Below are 18,266 nucleotides of genomic sequence, written 5' to 3'. Positions count from 1 at the left end.
CTCTCATACCTTTCGACTAGAAGAAACATCGTTACGATGTATTGGAAACGCACAGGCTTTGTTCTTGCCCACCTCACAGCTTTGGTATCGGGCTGGCCGTATGATGACGCACTCACTGAATATAACCTCAATGAAAACCAGACGGCTACCAACCCAGCAGAGTACTGGGGAGAATGGCCCAACCATACATACCACCCATCGCCAGAAAACTGGCGCTTCCCTATATATACCCTTTTTCTCGATCGATTCGTGAATGGTGATCCAACAAACGACAATATTAATGGCACACTTTTTGAGCATGATTTGGACTCTAACCAGATGCGTCATGGCGGTGACGTTGCTGGATTGGTTGACACGCTTGACTATTTACAAGGAATGGGTATCAAGGTAAGTTTCAATTCCATTTTCGATCTCAAATCACTTTTGCTGAGCTTTTGAAGGGGATATATCTTGCCGGCCTTGTTCTGATGAACCAGCCTTGGGGAGCAGATGGTTATTCTGCAATGGACACCACCTTGTTAGATCAACATTTTGGTACAATTGATGCTTGGCGAGCTGCAATCACAGAGATCCACAACCGTGGCATGTATGTGATTTTCGATAACACGGTGGCAACGTAAGTGACTTTGAACTTAACATTGTTCCCGATTTTTATTGGGTGCTAATATTCATCAGCATGGGCGATCTGATTGGATTTGCCGGATACCTCAACACAACAACACCATTTTCAGTCAAAGAACACAAAGCGCAATGGAAATCGGACCGCCACTACGTCGACTATAACTTCGGTAATGCATACAACCAGACCTGTGAATACCCTCGTTTCTGGAATGAGACTGGTTACCTAGTGGACCAGTATGTTCGCGACGAACTGAAAGGCTGCTACAACAGTGATTTCGATCAATACGGTGATATCGAAGCTTTTGGTGTTTATCCAGACTGGCAACGTGAACTTGCCAAATTCGCATCTGTACAGGACAGATTACGTGAGTGGGTACCTACAGTCAGAGAGCGAATTATTAGACATTCGTGTATGATCATCTCTTCGCTCGACATCGATGGCTTCCGGTATGACAAGGCTACACAGGCCACGGTTGATGCTTTGGGCGACATCTCTGGTGCTTATCGTGACTGTGCTCGACGAGTTGGCAAGAAGAATTTCTTTCTACCGGGAGAAATAACAAGCGGAAATACTCTGGGCTCTGTTTTTCTTGGTCGTGGTAGGCAGCCAGACATGGTTCCTAAGACGCTTGATCAGGCTTTTCATCTCACGAACTCTTCTGATACGCTATACTTCCTGCGGGACGAAAATCAGCAGGCCATTGATGGAGCCGCTTTTCATTACTCTGTTTACCGCTCCCTCACTCGCTTTCTTGGCATGGATGGCAACCTGGCCGCTGGCTACGATGTCCCAGTCAATTGGACGGAAGCTTGGTACGATATGGTGCTGACCAATGACCTTATCAACGCGAATACCGGCAATTTTGACCCGCGTCACATGTACGGGGCCACAAATCAAGATGTGTTCCGGTGGCCAGCTGTAGAATATGGGCTCGAGAGACAGCTACTTGCTCTATTCATTACAACGCTGCACATGCCGGGCATTCCACTACTACTCTGGGGTGAAGAGCAAGCGTTTCACACTCTGGATGCATTGGCTTCCAACTATATCTATGGTCGGCAAGCCATGTCTCCCGCGACTGCTTGGAAAACTCATGGCTGCTTCCATCTGAACTCGACCCAGTACTTCGACTGGCCGATCAAGTCTGGCCGAGATGCCTGCCACGATGAGAGTGTCACATACGACCATCGAGATCCGTCGCACCCCATCAGGAACACAATCAAGCATATGTATCAGATGCGAGAGGACTATCCCGCCATGAACGATGGGTGGTGGATTCAGTTGCTGTCCAATCAAACCCACAATGTCTACTATCCTGGTTCGAATGGAATCGCCACTGAAACAGGCATGTGGTCTGTTCTACGAAGCCCTTACTTTCAAAAACAAAATCTTGGAAAAGCGGGGAACCAAACGGTGTGGTTTGTGTACCAAAATGACAACATCACGGTCACATACGACTTCAATTGTTCCGATCCCGATCAGGCGCTTGTAGCTCCTTTCAAGACTAATACCACCGTTAAAAACTTGTTCTATCCACATGATGAACTGACCTTGAAGAAAAGTCCGACCAAGCTGCATCTCAATGGTTCTTCGGAATGGAATGGCTGTCTGGACAGTTTAACCCTTCATCCGTACGAATTCAGGGCTTATGTCCCCAAAAGCAAGTTCCATCCTCCACGGCCTATGATCACCAGATTCATCCCGGGGCATGATGTTCCAGTGCTTTCCAAAGCCCAGCCTGGAGAAAGTGAAGATCTCCAAATCGGTCTATACTTCTCTACGGAAATGAATTGCAGCATGGTCACTCACGCCATCACCCTTGATTCAACAACAGAAAATGGGAAGACACCTTCAATTGATCAGAATACCATCGGTTGCCACTCGGTGGTTCCGGAGGAATCGAATCTCACTGGCCATATACCCAGCACCTGGGCATGGACAGCGACTCTTGTTGGAGTGTATAATGGAGTGCACCGGCTGACTGTCAGCAATGTGACTAGTAGCGACGGAAGTAAAACGAACGCAATTGATCACTTCTTGATTCGTATCGGACAACATGACAACCCTATGACCTTCACCTCTGCCAACTACTCCAGCAGCTTGCTTCAAAGAAACGAAAACGGCTCACTGTTTATTCAACAGCATGCGGCAGGAGCCGATAAGTACCGGTACTCAACCAACTGGGGCAGCACATTTTCAGAATGGCTCCCATACCAAGGTGGCAATCACACAATTGAGAAACAGCATTGGTCAGGAACAAAGGCCCAAGAGTGGAAGGCGGAGCACGTTCGTGTTGAATACTGGAATCGTTTCACGGGAAGCAGCGACTACGTCCAACAAGGCGATACTCCCGACTGGGAGACTGGAATGCCCCGACGTTTCCCTCATCTTTTTTTCAACGGCCCTTTCAATGAATACGGATATGACGCTGGACTGCCAAATGCTGTGAAACAAGCTGCGGATCGTCTATGGAAGTTCCGCTTTATGGCTGAGTGGCCTGCACAGGGCCAGCTGAACGTCTGGGGAGTCAATCCAAATGGACAGCCTGATCAAAGCTATATTTTTGGGGATTCAGATGGAGATTCTGTTTTGGATCGTCTTCCACCTTCTTCGCTCAAGACAACAGCGATAAACATCACACGGCCTCCACCTCGTCCACATCTAGCGTGGAGGATCGAGCTTGATGATGCGACGTTGAAGTTCAAGCTTGTACCTGCGGGATCAGAATATGCACAAATGGTGCTCTTCTTCATGCTTTGGATTATCCCTGTTCTAAGTGCCGTGGCATGTGCGACCGTTTTCATGAAGACATTCTACCGTATTAAATTCAACCAAGTCGGCGTGAGTGAGAAGAAGACTTTGATCTCACTGGATGTCTTCAACAAATTCAAGCCTGATGAGGCCGGAGGATCCAGAAACTTCCTCATGCGTCTGGCGAACAAATCCAGGTTCCTGCAAAGCAACTCCGCGTTTGGTAACCGAACATCCCAACGACGCAAGGTCCTAGTTGCGACAATGGAATACGACATCGACGACTGGGGAATCAAAATCAAGATTGGTGGACTGGGTGTGATGGCACAATTGATGGGAAAGCAACTAGGACACGAAGATCTCATTTGGGTCATTCCTTGTGTTGGGGGTGTGGAATATCCCATGGATAAACCCGCTGAATCTATGTTCGTCATGATCCTTGGGAACTCATACGAGGTCAAGATCCAGTATCATCATTTGAGGAACATCACCTATGTCCTCTTGGATGCTCCAGTCTTTCGTCAACAAACCGTTGGAGAACCTTACCCGGCCCGCATGGACGACATGGACAGCGCGATATACTACTCTGCGTGGAACCAATGCATTGCTCACACTATGAAGCGGTTCCCAATTGATTTGTATCATATCAATGATTACCATGGTGCGATCGCTCCGCTCTACCAGCTTCCAGAGACGATCCCAATCTGTCTTTCACTACACAACGCTGAATTTCAGGGATTGTGGCCAATGCGAACACAGAAGGAGAAGACTGAGGTGTGCTCTGTATTCAACCTGGACATAGATATCGTTGCTCGCTATGTTCAATTCGGAGAGATTTTCAATCTATTGCATGCCGGTGCGAGCTATCTTCGTCTCCACCAGCAAGGCTTTGGAGCAGTTGGAGTCTCGAAGAAGTACGGGAAGCGCTCATATGCGAGATACCCAATCTTCTGGGGTTTGCGAAAAGTAGGGAACCTGCCTAACCCTGATCCCTCTGATACTGGCGAATGGAAGAAGGAATTGCCTAAAGAAAGCGAGATCAGTGTGAACAGTGAATTTGAATTCGGCAGAGCTGAGACCAAGCGCCAAGCACAAGAATGGGCTGGTCTTCACCAAACACCTAATGCTGATCTTCTTGTCTTTGTGGGAAGATGGTCTATGCAAAAAGGAATCGACCTCATTGCCGATGTTATGCCGGGTGTTCTTGATGCGCGACCAAATGTCCAATTGATCTGTGTGGGCCCAGTCATCGATCTTTATGGTAAATTTGCAGCGCTCAAACTGGACAGGATGATGAAACTATATCCCGGACGTGTTTTCTCAAAACCCCAGTTCACAGTGCTACCTCCGTTCGTTTTCTCGGGAGCAGAGTTCGCTTTAATTCCATCAAGAGACGAACCATTCGGTCTGGTAGCCGTCGAGTTCGGCCGTAAAGGTGCTCTTGGTATCGGTGCTCGAGTTGGAGGACTTGGACAGATGCCTGGTTGGTGGTATACTGTTGAGTCCACCACAACATCCCACCTCATCAAACAATTCAAGCTTGCAATTGACAGCGCTTTGAATTCAAAGCTCGAGACGAGAGCCATGATGCGCGCAAGGTCGGCGAAACAACGTTTCCCAGTCGCGCAGTGGATTGAAGATTTGGAAATTCTCCAGTCAACGGCTATGCGTGTCCATGATAAGGAACGTGCTAAGTCCCAGTCTCAATCAACTGCTGCTGCGTCGGCATATAATGCTATCTACGGAATGATGACACCACAGGTTGCAGTTTCAATGAGATCGAATGCGTCTAGCGGTACACTTACTCCACCTTTGCAGGCTAGTCGTCCTGGAACCATGGGATCAATGCAAAGGAATTCCGTTGTCTACAGCCGCGATCCCAGTCCTGGTGTTGAAAGTAAACCAAGATCAGGTCTCAGTCGCCAGATGCCCTTCGGGATCCGACCAGTATCTAGTACACAAGAAAGTCGTGGGCGACTGGATTCTACCAAGGGCGGCATTGAAGATGTGGATGAGAACGGCGAGGGATCTTCTAGTACTCCATCTCCAGGTGCCGACGATGACAGTGATGATGAGATTATGTCCACCTGCTATGGCGAGGATGACTATACCATGGGATCTGAAGCGGCTGAGACTGGACATCGAATGGATACACCACCCCCAGGTGCACAGCCTGCTGGTATTCCTCTGACTCGTGAAGTCCTCTCAGCTCGACATGCAAGTCAACCCTATGCCCGTTTCAGTGGCACACCCTCCAGCTCCAATGCTCCGAGCACGACAGGAACAGATGATACTCTTCTTCCACCAGCACGACCCTGGGCGGATGCAGGGAACCGGCTAAGCAATGCATCACAGTTATCATTTGACTCCGTTGTCGGCGACAAAAAGGACTACAAGCTTCAAAAGGTGGATCCAACCTTCACAGATAGCAGTGGTGAGTTCTACCGAGTGTTCGAAAAGAAACTCGAGGATCTCAATGGTACGAACTCGGATTCTCAGCTGTGCATTGAGCAATATCTCGAAAAGAGCGAAAAGAAATGGTTCGATCGATTCAGAGATGCTCGTCTTGGAAGAAATCAATCCCCAGCTGCATCTGTGCAATTTGGCAAGAATTGCAGTGGCTCTCCGTCAGAATCAATCAACAACGACGACACCACATCCCACGAAAGCGGAGTTCCAGAAAGAAAAGAAGCTACAGGTGACGAATTCTTCCTGGGAGAAGACTACGTCCCACCAACCGGGCTCAAAAAATGGATGCAAATGCGTATTGGAGACTGGCCTGTTTATTCACTATTCCTAGGTCTTGGTCAGATCATTGCTGCCAATTCTTACCAGGTAACCCTACTCACGGGTGAAGTTGGGCAGACGGCAGAGAAACTCTACGGAATCGCAACAGTCTACCTTGTCACATCTATCCTGTGGTGGCTTTTTTTCCGGTTCTACAAGTCTGTTCTTGTTCTCACTGTACCATGGTTCTTGTACGGCCTTGCATTCCTCATTATCGGTGTTGCCCATTTCGAGCCTAATTCCTATGCCCGGGGCTGGCTTCAGAATGTGGGGAGTGGGATCTATGCTGCTGCCTCGTCCAGTGGATCTATCTTTTTTGCGCTGAATTTTGGTGATGAGAGTGGTGCTCCAGTGAAGAAATGGGTTTTTCGTGCTTGTCTTATCCAAGGCACACAGCAAGCCTATGTCATCGCGCTTTGGTATTGGGGTTCGACACTAACGAAAGCATCTAACGCTGGTGTTTCTAATATCCAAGGCAATATCACGAACACTTGGAGAATGACGTGCGTGTTATTTTCAAGTCTCCTTGTCAAATGTGGGAATACTTGATGCTAATATGACTATAGGGCCGTCTGTACGCCAATTACAGTCTTCTTGTGGGGCATCGGACTGATCGTATACTTCGGCTTGCCAAACTACTACCGCCAAACACCGGGTAAAGTCCCATCATTCTACAAATCCGTTTTTAGACGAAAAATCGTGCTCTGGAACTGGGTTGTCATCATTCTTCAAAACTTCTTTTTGAGTGCTCCCTACGGTCGAAACTGGAACTGTAAGTCTATATACAAATAATCCATCCCACTTATCCACTAACTAATGATGCCAGTCCTTTGGATATCCAACCACGCAAAACCATGGCAAATCCTCCTCCTTTGCGTGGCATTCTTCGGTTTCGCCTGGATAGCAATCCTATTCGGCCTGGCCTGGATCTCCCGATCCCACAGCTGGATCCTACCCATAGTAGCATGTGGTCTCGGTGCACCACGTTGGGCCCAGATATGGTGGGGAACGTCAGGTTCCGGTCTATATCTCCCCTGGGCAGGTAGTTACACATCCGGTGCACTTGTATCCCGGAGTCTGTGGTTGTGGCTTGGTGTCCTCGACGCACTGCAGGGATTGGGATTTGGCATGATTCTTCTGCAGACTTTGACGCGGATGCATATTTGTTTTACGTTGCTTGTTTCGCAGGTTTTGGGTTCTATTGCGACTATTTGCGCAAGGTCTTTTGCGCCTAATAGGATAGGTCCTGGGCCTATATCGCCTGATATTACGGCTGGCGCGGGTGCGTTGGCTAATGCTTGGTTTTGGATTGCGCTTACGTTCCAACTTTCGATCTGGTGAGTTGATATGCAAGTTCTTTTGTTGATTTGAGTTGTCTTGGTTCTTATCTGACTTTTTCAAGCGCCGGCTTTCTTATGTTCTTCCGTCGCGAACAGCTCTCAAAGCCTTAGAGTGGGGACCGGAGATGATGGTTTCGTTTATTTTTTTTTTGCAAATCCATAGCGGCCAAAGTTGATAAGGTTAATATGTGGAATGGGTGGTGATCTGTCAAGCTTTCGCTTGCTTTACACAGGTTTGTTTCTTATCTTGATTGTTGTTTGCGATTGATCTTGAGTCTCCGACATCTAGTATTTATCTTAATGCGATGACCTTGCAGAATGAATCGGAGCTCAAAGACATGTACGGACTCTTAATGGAAAAGGAGAGCTATTTTGAATTCATAATTCGTTCTCATTGAGATTCGTAGACAGCCAGTAGAAGATGCGAGTAGTCCAAAACTAACTAAGCCCCGAAACATGAAATGCAGGCGGACAAATATAAGGGGGAATATCGTTCTTTGAAAGAAATCCAAATGCCAGGAGAGCCTGAAGCTCCTATTACAATTTACCGTATCCATATCCAATGCGATTACCCACAGCGCTCTTTTTAATAGCATCAAAATAAGTTTACCACTCGAGTGGCTCACCCTTCACCTCTCCCCGGTTGGTCTTGGGGACAGCGGCGGCGTTGATGCGGGTGGCACCACCGCGAGTACCGCGCTTGAGGTAGGCAGATCCATCCAACCAGGGGGTCTCGAGACTGCGCTTAGCCTCGAAGGTGCGGATCTTGCCCTCCATCTGGAGGGTCAGACCAATATCATCGAGACCGTTGGTGAGACAGTGTCTGCGGAAAGAATCGACTTCGAAGCCAACGATCTTGTTGCCCTCGGCATCCTTGATCTCCTGGTTGACGAGATCGACCTCGACCTCACGGCCAGCTGAGGCCTCAGCAGCGATCTTGGCAAGAGCAGCCTCGTCGGAGACAACGACGGGAAGCATGCCGTTCTTGAAGGTGTTGTTGTAGAAGATATCGGCGAAGGAGGGGGCGATAATACACTTGATACCGAAGTCGAGCAGAGCCCAAGGGGCGTGCTCACGGGAACTACCACAACCGAAGTTGGGGCCGGTCACGACGAGGATCTTGGCATTGCGGTAGATACCCTGGTTCAGGACAAAGTCGGGGTTCTCGGTGCCATCGGCGTGGTAACGAAGCTCGTAGAAAGCGGCGGAGCCAAGACCGGTACGCTTAATGGTCTTGAGGAACTGCTTGGGGATGATGGCGTCGGTGTCGACGTTGGAGCGATCGAGAGGAGCCGCGATACCCTTGAGGGAAAGGAACTTGGGGAGACCAGCACTGCTACCACCGCCGGCGGAGGAGTTAGTGTGGGGCTCGTTGTCGGCGGGCAAGTCGAGAACACGGTCAAGCTCATCCTCGGTGATGGGGGAGTCGTAGGACTCGGCCTCAACATCGACGACGGGCTGGACCTTGGCGGCAACGGGGCTGGTGACCACGTGCTCGCGGATGTCGGTAAGTTTACCGGTAATGGCAGCAATAGCGGCCATGGCGGGGGACATCAGGTGAGTGCGACCCTTGGCACCCTGGCGACCCTCGAAGTTACGGTTGGAGGTACTGGCACAGCGCTCCTGGGGAGACAGAATGTCGGGGTTCATACCCAGGCACATGGAGCAACCAGCCTCACGCCACTCGAATCCAGCATCGGTGAAGATCTTGTCCAGACCCTCACCCTCAGCCTGCTGCTTGACCAAGCCCGAACCGGGAACGATCATAGCACGCTTGATGTTCGCAGCAATCTGCTTTCCACGGACAACCTTAGCGGCGGCACGCAAATCCTCGATACGAGAGTTGGTGCAGGATCCAATGAAGACCTTGTCCACGGGAATATCGGTCATGGGGACGCCAGAGGTGAGGCCCATGTACTCCAGAGCACGCTCGCAAGCAAGCTTGCGGGCCGGGTCCTCGAAGTCAGCGGGGCTAGGAACGACGCCTGTGATGGGGACGACATCCTGCGGGGAGGTACCCCAAGAGATGGTGGGGATGATGTCCTTGCCATCAAGGAAAACATCAACGTCGTACTTGGCGTCAGGGTCAGACTTGAGGGTAGACCAGTAGGCGACGGCACGGTTCCACTCGGAGCTACCGTACTTAGGGGCAAGAGGACGGCCCTTAAGGTACTCAAAGGTGATCTCATCGGGCGCGATCATACCAGCACGAGCACCACCCTCAATGGACATGTTACAAATAGACATGCGAGCCTCCATGCTGAGCTTGCGAATAACAGATCCGCAGAACTCAATGACGGCACCGGTACCACCAGCAGTTCCGATAACACCAATAATGTGGAGAACAACGTCCTTGCTGGTAACACCGGCAGGGAGCTCACCGTCGACCTGGACACGCATGTTCTTGCTTCGGCGGGTGAGAAGGGTCTGGGTTGCGAGGACGTGCTCGACCTCACTGGTTCCGATACCGAAAGCCAGGGAGCCGAAGGCACCGTGGGTGGAGGTGTGGGAGTCACCGCAGACGACGGTGGTGCCGGGAAGAGTGAAACCCTGCTCGGGGCCGATGACGTGAACGATGCCCTGACGCTTGTCGCTCATACCGAAGTAGGTGAGGCCGAAGTCCTTGACGTTTTGCTCGAGGGTGGTGCATTGCAGGCGAGAGTCGGTTTCTTGAATGAAAGTCTCGGCGCTCTTGAACTCTTTCCGGGAGGATGTGGGAATGTTCTGTATGGTTTAGACAGCAATTAGAAACCGATCGGTTTAGCAGAAAGGGAGAACCTGGCTTGTACGTACGTGGTCGACAGTCACCAGAGTGCAGTCAGGTCGGCGGACAGGGCGGCCGGCATTCATAAGGCCCTCAAAGGCCTGAGGGGAGGTCACCTCGTGGACAAGGTGACGATCTGTTCAGCATTCAACAGTTAGCCCACATCGCAACCTCTTCCAATTGGGGGAAAAAACAGTCGGCATACCGATGTAGAGAAGGCAGGTGCCATCTTCTTGCTCATTAACAATGTGGTCAGCGAAGACCTTGTCGTACAAGGTCCTCGGTTTTGTCTCAACGGAAGGCATTTTGAATTCGAGTTTGATATCAATGGCCGGAATAGCAGGAGTTGCAGACTTATATTTTGCAGCCACCGCGATGTCGCTGGGGAACAGCTCGAGGGGCAACGCCGACTTCGGTCGGTCAGCGGCCAATATTCACAATTTGATTGGTTGAAGTGGCAAACCAAGCGGATCCCGACATCGGCTTCTTGAAAACTGCTTTGGCGGCTAGCGGCGCTTCCGGACGGCTGATCTTGCCCCCCATTGACTCATCGCGACTATTTTCTATAAGAAAAAGGATTATTAGTATTCAAGCTTGGGACAACAAGGTCATTGTGATGATAGCTTTGCCTATTAACTTGACGTACTTATCGGGCTCATAGTCGTACATTTCTTTCACCGACTGATAGTACATGACGTAGACGACCGATTCCGGGGTGTGTCAAAAGTAATCTTCCGGGACTGATTGGCTATATCCGCCGGGGTCCGATCGGCCCCCGCTTAAATTTTCATGTCGCACTGCAGAAGGAAAGTGGGGTGTACCGGTAACGGATTGGAGGGGTTAACGGGGTAAAGAAATACCTAGTTGGACAGGTAGTACTTCGTAGTAATGACAATGCTATTTTTACATATGCAGATGAAAAAATCAAGGAGTACCAATTTAAGATAAGGTTTACTCCGTAGGTAGCTCGACTCTCCCAAGATGTTCTCTTAAGTAGCGAAATATATATTCTCCGATCGTAGGTACCAACCTGTCTGCATGATTTTCAATATTGTGAAAGACATAGGTGTTCACCTGGTTCTACCTAGCTAAAGATATTGATAGCCAAGAGTATTCACAAACTTTAATCAGGAAGCTATACATCCAATGGATCCACCATAAGATAATACCCATGGGCTGTGGATCTGAATGGTTTTAATTTTCGGTTTGACACGTTCATCAAAGTAATTCGTATTCCCAGGTTTCGTATGGGTAGCGAGATGTTCATATCTAGGACACGTCTAATTTATCCAAAACACCAGTCGCCAACCTTCATAAACGTTTCCATCCCTTAAAGACATAAACAAACATTAGGGCTGAGATTCTTTCGGGCCCAGATCAACCACGATCCTTTTTCCAGAAACCGTCCCGCTCCGCAGAACATCCAGTGCAGCATTGATACCCTCTAATCCACCATCTGCGCGAACAATTTCCGGCAGGGCCAAGATACCCGATTGCAGCAAATTTTCCAGCCAAGTGACCATACTCTCACCCACTGCAGGGGCACTGTGGAAGAGCTTTATGGGCACGGTGTGGTACTTGATCCCAGGGTTCCGCTCTTTAGGAAGACCCGTGAGCCCTAAGAGATGGGCATTACCCGAAGGATCCAGTGTCTTCTCGAGTATCGTAGCTGTATCCTTGCCAACGATATCAATAGCATACCGCAACTTGCCACCAGTCACCCCGCGAATAATCTCCACTGCTCGATCTGTGTCGTGTCGATCGACCAGTAAATCGGCTCCAGATTCTAAGAGCTTGGCGCCGTGTCGTGCGATATCTGCTACGCAGATCACTCGCAGACCGGCGAGCTTTGCTAGCTGAAGAGCCACCAGTCCAGTGGTTGTTGAAGCTACAAGAATATTGTCAGTTGTCTCTTGCGTGAAAAGTGAATGGGAACTTGAATAGCCTTACCTCCCCAGACCGCAAGCCAGTCACCTCGCTGAGGCCGATCCGACTCATCATGTGTAGCGAAAACTTCATCTTGGATATCGACAGGAATATCACTCTTATTAAGTTGATTGACGACGTTCACCAAATTGGGACCAGGTGATTGTGTAAGACGAGAGAAGTCTAGTCCAAATGAGATGCCCAGGGCTAATACAGCAGCAACAAAGGCCACGCCAAGGGATGCCGATGCATGGATAGATGTTGTAGATGGAATGCGCGCGGCATTAAAGTCAGTGGCGATTGCGTATTCTTGGAAGGCTGCTTTTCTGATGTCCCGGTAATCTGTGGATGGCACGAGGACAATGTCACCTACGCGTAGGCGGGAGGACTCGCTAGGGACTTGGAGCACTAGTCCTGCCAAGTCGCGTCCGTTGATCCACGGGAGACTGGGAATTCCAAAGTTGAATGCTCTGTGATATTGTAAGTGAGTGTTTCATTACTAGAAGAGAGTAAAGTCACATACGGTCCTTTCCAGTCGATCGGGTTCAAGCCGATCGCCAAAACCTGCCAGAGAATGGTTACTAAAGTTGATTTCAAAGCAGGCTCAGAGAACACTTACCTTGACGAGGACTTCTCCTGGATGAAGAATAGAAGGCACATGATGGTCATCTACCAGGGTATATTGTTCTCTGGCCGCCTTCAGCAGCAGAACCCTCTGCTTTGCTTCCAAAGGACTGGAAGTCGTTGATGTATGATCATCTATCTTCGCATGTGTTCTATTAGGAACAGAAGGCTGAAAGTGAGTTTCAGAGAATATATAACGATGGAAAGTCGACGGCTTGTTTGGCAGCTCTTCGAGCTGGAGACAGGTAGTGGTTGACATGATGCTAGGTGCTACCAAAGCCATAATTTGAAACCAAAACCACAAACAGACACGGGAACCAAGCCAGGCTCTATCTATATTCTATTTAGGATTACCAATATGAACTACTTCTCGGGCGAGAGATCTAGGCAACGCGCGCTCGCCACATAGGAGCGGGGAGTTGATATCAATGCTTACCAAAAGCACGCACATAGCGGGGCGCGTCCGCCGAACACTTGAACCAACATATCCGGCGGAAAAGGACTGAACGAAAGTATAATCGCTTACATTTAGGCTCTACCAGCCTATCTTAGGGCCCCAAGACATGTTTAGGATGCTGTGCATTGCTCATGGCGGGGCTTGAATGGCGTGATAGAGACTTCTCGTTGGCAGTCCCGGGGGAGGGGGAAATGATACACCAAATTTACAAGTTAATTTGATCGGCCTAGTGAATCTTTCGTTTGATGCCCCATAATTAACCCAAATTGGCCATGGGCCGAGTTCTTCAAGTATGGACCGAAATTAGGGCAACTGCAATAAAATTCAGGACAGGAGCCCAACAAGAAATATCAAAGGTGAACTGGAACTATGACCTCATGAGCAGTTTTTTAAAAACATAAGGATCGGCTGAGTTTTGATCTTTGGTGTTGATTACGTTTGAGCACGACAGTGAAGGTGTCTTTTGGAGCTGAGTTGATGTGATCCGGGGTTATGATGACGAAAGATCGTGTTTGTTTGGTTGGAGTTTCAGGGGTGCATCCGAACCCCGGATATTTCACCAGTGTAGTCTAGATGATCAGATAAAGGTTTATGATTCAGGTAGTCGTATGTGTTCAAGATTTGTCGTGAGTCCCCCAATTTTGCAGGTTTATGTAATGGGGTCGTCACTGATATAGTTAGTGGGCAATTACGACCAGCGGAAGCTTCAAGCTTCATGAACGGACATAATCTGGAACGCCTTGGTTTCCGAGACCCATAATCTTTTGGCTCGGAAAGTATAAACGACCTCGGGAACCAACGACGAATTATAATTCCCCCGTTCCTACTTTTATCAGTTATCAAGGCCCGTTATATAATTTGCTTGAATAATCTACGTAGTCATACATCCCGAGGACCATCATCAAGACACCACAATATCAGGGTAATCGCCATGTTGTCTATGTAAATCTTGTAGTTGAATAGAATATCCCTTGACTTTTACCTTCAACAGAACAAGTACATACCAAGCAAATGGAAATGTATGATCCACAGCAACCTTGGACAGATCTAGATCCGAGCGCCCGATGATACATGTTTGCATACGATCTCAATGATCATTATACTCTCGGCCGTAACGAAATAATCATGATTAAGCCATATGCATTTAATACAGAACGCTCAATAAGCAAATCCGACTTAAGATACCTTAAGGTCTCGCCCATCCTCCAACATGACGTGTCCTGCAGGTCTAAAGTTCGTGCGAGCACGTAATCTTGATCGAAAACAACAACATCCCCGGACCTTCAATGGCGTATCGCTTTTCAACCTTTCATATTCAAGCGGGGAATGGAATGTCAAATTGCCGATGTTGCCATGCCGCCGCAAGATATGTCATATCTAATGTTGAGAAATTCCTACGCCATGACAGATTGGTCCTTAGACGGCGTGTTATTAAAGTTGATAAGAGCTCAGGGTCCAGCCTCCATGCAGCTTTTTTTAAAAAAATCCAGCTAGGACCTCTTTCTGCTCATCATGACAATCGTGGAAAAAGGCACACTTCCGAATGACGAGGAGGTCAGCGATACTTATGGGTCCCAGGTTGGGGAATCATATCCAGGTAAACAGAATTTCCTCACCGTAAAGTATTCAATCTCACTCAGTTGTTTGAATAGTAAAATGGTATCGTTCGACGTTCTATAATGCCCTCATTCTGGGCCTCTGCAACCTCCTCGCGCCCGGTATATGGGGAGCAATGAACTCCCTAGGTGGCGGAGGTGAGGAGAAGCCCTACCTCGTCAATGCAGCAAACGCATTAACGTTCGGTCTCATGGTCGTATCTTGCTTCCTGGGCAGCGTTGTCGTCCGATTCATTGGCATAAAATGGACCTTGATCATTGGAACAATGGGCTATGCGCCATACGCCGCAGGACTATACACAAACAATCGCTTCGGGGATTCATGGCTGGTGATTCTGGGTGCAGCACTCTGTGGTATCTCAGCGGGTATCTTCTGGATGGCTGAGGCTGCGATTGCGCTCTCGTATCCCGAACCATATAATCAAGGTCGCTTCTTAGGATTCTGGCTGAGCTTTCGAGTTGGAGGTCAGATTTTGGGTGGCGCGATCAGCTTGGGTATCAATGCGAATCGCGCAACTGAGGGCAGCGTGTCGTATACTGTGTACATCATCTTCATTGTACTCCAGGCCTTGGGTCCATTTGCGGGATTGCTTCTGAACTCGCCGTCTCGTGTTCAGCGGAAGGATGGAGTCCCTGTGCAGTTGAAGGTGAAAAACACTGTCGGGTTTGAGCTTAAGCAGATGGCAAAGCTGTTCATGAGTCGCAAGTTCCTGTTGATCATTCCTTTCATCTGTCAAGCTGTTTACACCGAGGCGGTGATGTTCTCTTATGAGGACTTATGGCTCAGTGTGCGCGCCAGAGCTCTCGGCTCGTTTCTCAGTGGTGTGGTTGCACTGATTGCAGGGAATCTATTGGGTGCTTTCCTCGACAAGAAATCAATCTCGCTCAAGACACGGACGAGATCTGCCTTTTTCTTTGTCGTTGCATGGCAAGGACTTTGCTGGATTTGGGCAACAGTGAACACGACGGAGTTCAATAAGACAAATCCGGTATACGACTGGGTTGATCCTGGGTTCGGAAAAGCTTTCGCTCTTTTCCTTTTTTGGGTTGCAGGCTTCCAACTCAACTATATGTATTTGTGAGTTCAACCTAAAAATGCATTAGACGACCTTCCAAGCAGCTTGACTCTTGCTAATATGAACATAGATTCTTCTTGGTCGGCAACTTGGCAGATGACGATGAGGAAGTCGTCCGGATCGCTGGTTTGCTGCGTGGAACCGAATCTGCTGCGCAGGCTGTCAGTGTAAGTCTTCCTTCCAGGCCTGTTGTTCATTCCAAAGGCTGACTTGCTATTCTGTTTTCCAGTATGGTCTCAGCAGTGTGACTGTTATGGCCGCAGTGGGAAGTGTATACCTCAATTTTGTCCTGTGGGCAATTGCGATCTTACCTGCGTGGCTCCTTGTCAGAGAAGTTGGGAATCTTTTTGGTGACAAGAAGCTTGAAAGAGAGTCTCGCGCTCTACGGGAGCCATCCGACGCTGAGTAAATGACTGATGAGACCATTGTTATTGAGACATCCCTTTGGCCTTGTTTAGATAAACAGCAAACTCTAATATTTGGTGAATGCTACGAATCCTGCTATTCCAAATCGCTGTCGGGGAATAATATATACAAACAATAGAGGGTCGCAAACAATCCATGTAATCTATGCCAATGTATGGGCACAAGATCTTCATGCCATAGACTGAAATGATAGGTTATCAGTGTTGAACACTAGCAAAGCTAGTCGATGCCGCACAAATAATCCAACTAAACCACAAACAGTCTGAACACCAACCATGTGCCATGCAAGGGTGTCCTCTCTCATGGGTCCCATCCAAACGAGCCAAAGATTCAAGATAGTCAAGTTCGTTGACTCGATAATCTGTCCTCCTTCGTTCTTGATCACACGCACCAACCGTAATTTGTGGAGAATTTCCAACACTAACGCGACTAAAGGAGAAGGGGGAACTGTCCACTCAGTGACAGAAGTCTCCAAAAGCCCAGTCGCAGCGTTGAATTTTGGTAACCGATGACGGGGGCAAGGAATGATATGGAAAAGCTGTGGTGTGGAATACAAAAAGTTGAAGATCTGGGGCACAAATAACAGGAGCAAGGTCTTGCTGAAATGACCAAGTATACCCACAACCGCAAAGACCATGCCTGCAAAGTAACAGTAGGTGTCACCCACAAACACCTTGGATGGATACCAGTTGTGACACAGAAGTGCAGCCGATACACCAACAAATGGTAGCAAGAAGTAGATAGAGAATAAGTGCGAGTCTGTAGCCGGGTTCGGGTATGGTGTGACCGGCGCCAGGTACAGCGCATCATTAAACAGGAGTTGAACCGCAATCACCAGTGATTGGGCTACCTCGATCCCATTTATACCTGCGAACATGTTGATCGCATTCGGACAGAAGATCGCTACGGCTGCCATGTACATGTAATATAGCCATCCGAGGTCAATGAAAGCTCCGAGGTATGCTTGCAGTGGAACTGGCACGACAACATGGGTGACGCCGAAATCGACGAAGTACACAATGAGCATGGGAATTGCTGAAAATGCAGGAATCAAGACCTTGTGTCGCCAGCGAATATCGAGCAAGTCGTCACCAATCCCAAGGATGACAATGCATTGCAGAGACAACAGACCTGATAGGTATGATGCAAGCTATCAGGAAAAAGCGTTAGTTCGGTGGGACTTCTCAGCTGGATGATTTCTGGGTAAACAAACCTTTCCATGGGGAAATCTATGGAGATAGCGACCCATCTCAATGTGTTGGTCTTCAATAACCACGTCGCGATTACCTCCGCCTGAGGTTGCTGCGACAATGTCCTTGTAAAAGGCAAATGGAATGAACACGATCAGGGATAGCAAATAAACCACGGCGCATACGGCTCCCATAGTTTCAGGTCTAAGGCGTGGAATTAGTCACTGATCGCAACGCCACAAATAATAAGCAAACAATAAGTGGAGTTCATACTTACATTTCAGGTTTTCTTGGCTTGGCCATATCCTTTCCCTTCAACCCTGCCTTGATGAATACCGGTCCAAGCCATCGGATCATGCTATAGGCGACGGCGAATGATATGCAAGTTAGCGCAATCGAGGCTATCAAGGGTGCACCATCGCCCTGGAACGTGTTGACCAGCACGCCGAGACCAGCTCCCACGAGAAGCAGCAGGCGCCACGTTTCCGTCCGAGAAAGGGTACTTGAAGTCTGCATCTGGAGCGATTGACATCCGCACAAAATGATTGAGATCCAATTCTAGCAAGAAACGCGAACAAAAGAAGTGAACACCTTTCTTATGGAGCACGGCTTACGCAATGTGTCTTCATGCGGAAACCAATCGCGATAAGCTTATCGGATCTGCCCGCCGTATTTGACCGCCCCGGG

General features: G+C 48.8%; 5 protein-coding genes across 5 annotated transcripts; 2 read left to right on the top strand and 3 right to left on the bottom strand.

The window, feature by feature from the left end:
* Positions 1-36: 36 nt before the first annotated feature.
* On the top strand, positions 37-7,611 carry ags2 (alpha-1,3-glucan synthase Ags2; the record flags this gene model as incomplete). The annotated part of the gene is made up of 6 exons (XM_057069629.1): positions 37-387; positions 441-616; positions 676-6,663; positions 6,727-6,932; positions 6,987-7,497; positions 7,563-7,611. The coding sequence occupies 6 exons, from the start codon at positions 37-39 to the stop codon at positions 7,609-7,611; spliced, it is 7,281 nt and encodes a 2,426-aa protein (XP_056916240.1).
* A 495-nt stretch (positions 7,612-8,106) lies between these two features.
* luA (3-isopropylmalate dehydratase LEU1) lies at positions 8,107-10,872 on the bottom strand (the record flags this gene model as incomplete). The annotated part of the gene is made up of 3 exons (XM_057069628.1): positions 10,470-10,872; positions 10,294-10,400; positions 8,107-10,224 (listed from the first exon to the last, which is right to left on the bottom strand). The coding sequence occupies exons 1-3, from the start codon at positions 10,567-10,569 to the stop codon at positions 8,107-8,109; spliced, it is 2,325 nt and encodes a 774-aa protein (XP_056916239.1). The 5' UTR covers positions 10,570-10,872.
* Positions 10,873-11,613: 741 nt separating this feature from the next.
* Positions 11,614-13,073, bottom strand: N7503_010081 (zinc-binding alcohol dehydrogenase family protein; the record flags this gene model as incomplete). The annotated part of the gene is made up of 4 exons (XM_057069627.1): positions 11,614-12,152; positions 12,215-12,660; positions 12,714-12,754; positions 12,810-13,073. 4 exons carry the CDS (start codon positions 13,071-13,073, stop codon positions 11,614-11,616), a joined length of 1,290 nt encoding a protein of 429 aa, XP_056916238.1.
* Positions 13,074-14,783: 1,710 nt separating this feature from the next.
* N7503_010080 (DUF895 domain membrane protein) lies at positions 14,784-16,372 on the top strand (the record flags this gene model as incomplete). Its single annotated transcript, XM_057069626.1, has 4 exons — positions 14,784-14,868; positions 14,924-15,965; positions 16,034-16,130; positions 16,193-16,372. The coding sequence occupies 4 exons, from the start codon at positions 14,784-14,786 to the stop codon at positions 16,370-16,372; spliced, it is 1,404 nt and encodes a 467-aa protein (XP_056916237.1).
* A 186-nt stretch (positions 16,373-16,558) lies between these two features.
* N7503_010079 (UDP-N-acetylglucosamine--dolichyl-phosphate N-acetylglucosaminephosphotransferase) lies at positions 16,559-18,095 on the bottom strand (the record flags this gene model as incomplete). The annotated part of the gene is made up of 3 exons (XM_057069625.1): positions 16,559-17,539; positions 17,603-17,783; positions 17,857-18,095. The coding sequence occupies 3 exons, from the start codon at positions 18,093-18,095 to the stop codon at positions 16,559-16,561; spliced, it is 1,401 nt and encodes a 466-aa protein (XP_056916236.1).
* Between the last annotated feature and the right edge of the window lie 171 nt (positions 18,096-18,266).

The sequence above is a fragment of the Penicillium pulvis genome, assembly GCF_028828015.1.
Source record: "Penicillium pulvis strain IBT 33274 chromosome Unknown scaffold_8_segment0_segment0, whole genome shotgun sequence".
In the NCBI taxonomy this organism is placed as follows: Eukaryota; Fungi; Ascomycota; class Eurotiomycetes; order Eurotiales; family Aspergillaceae; genus Penicillium; species Penicillium pulvis.
The sequence above is the reverse complement of the archived record's forward strand: the minus strand, read 5'-3'. Positions and strand labels throughout refer to the sequence as shown.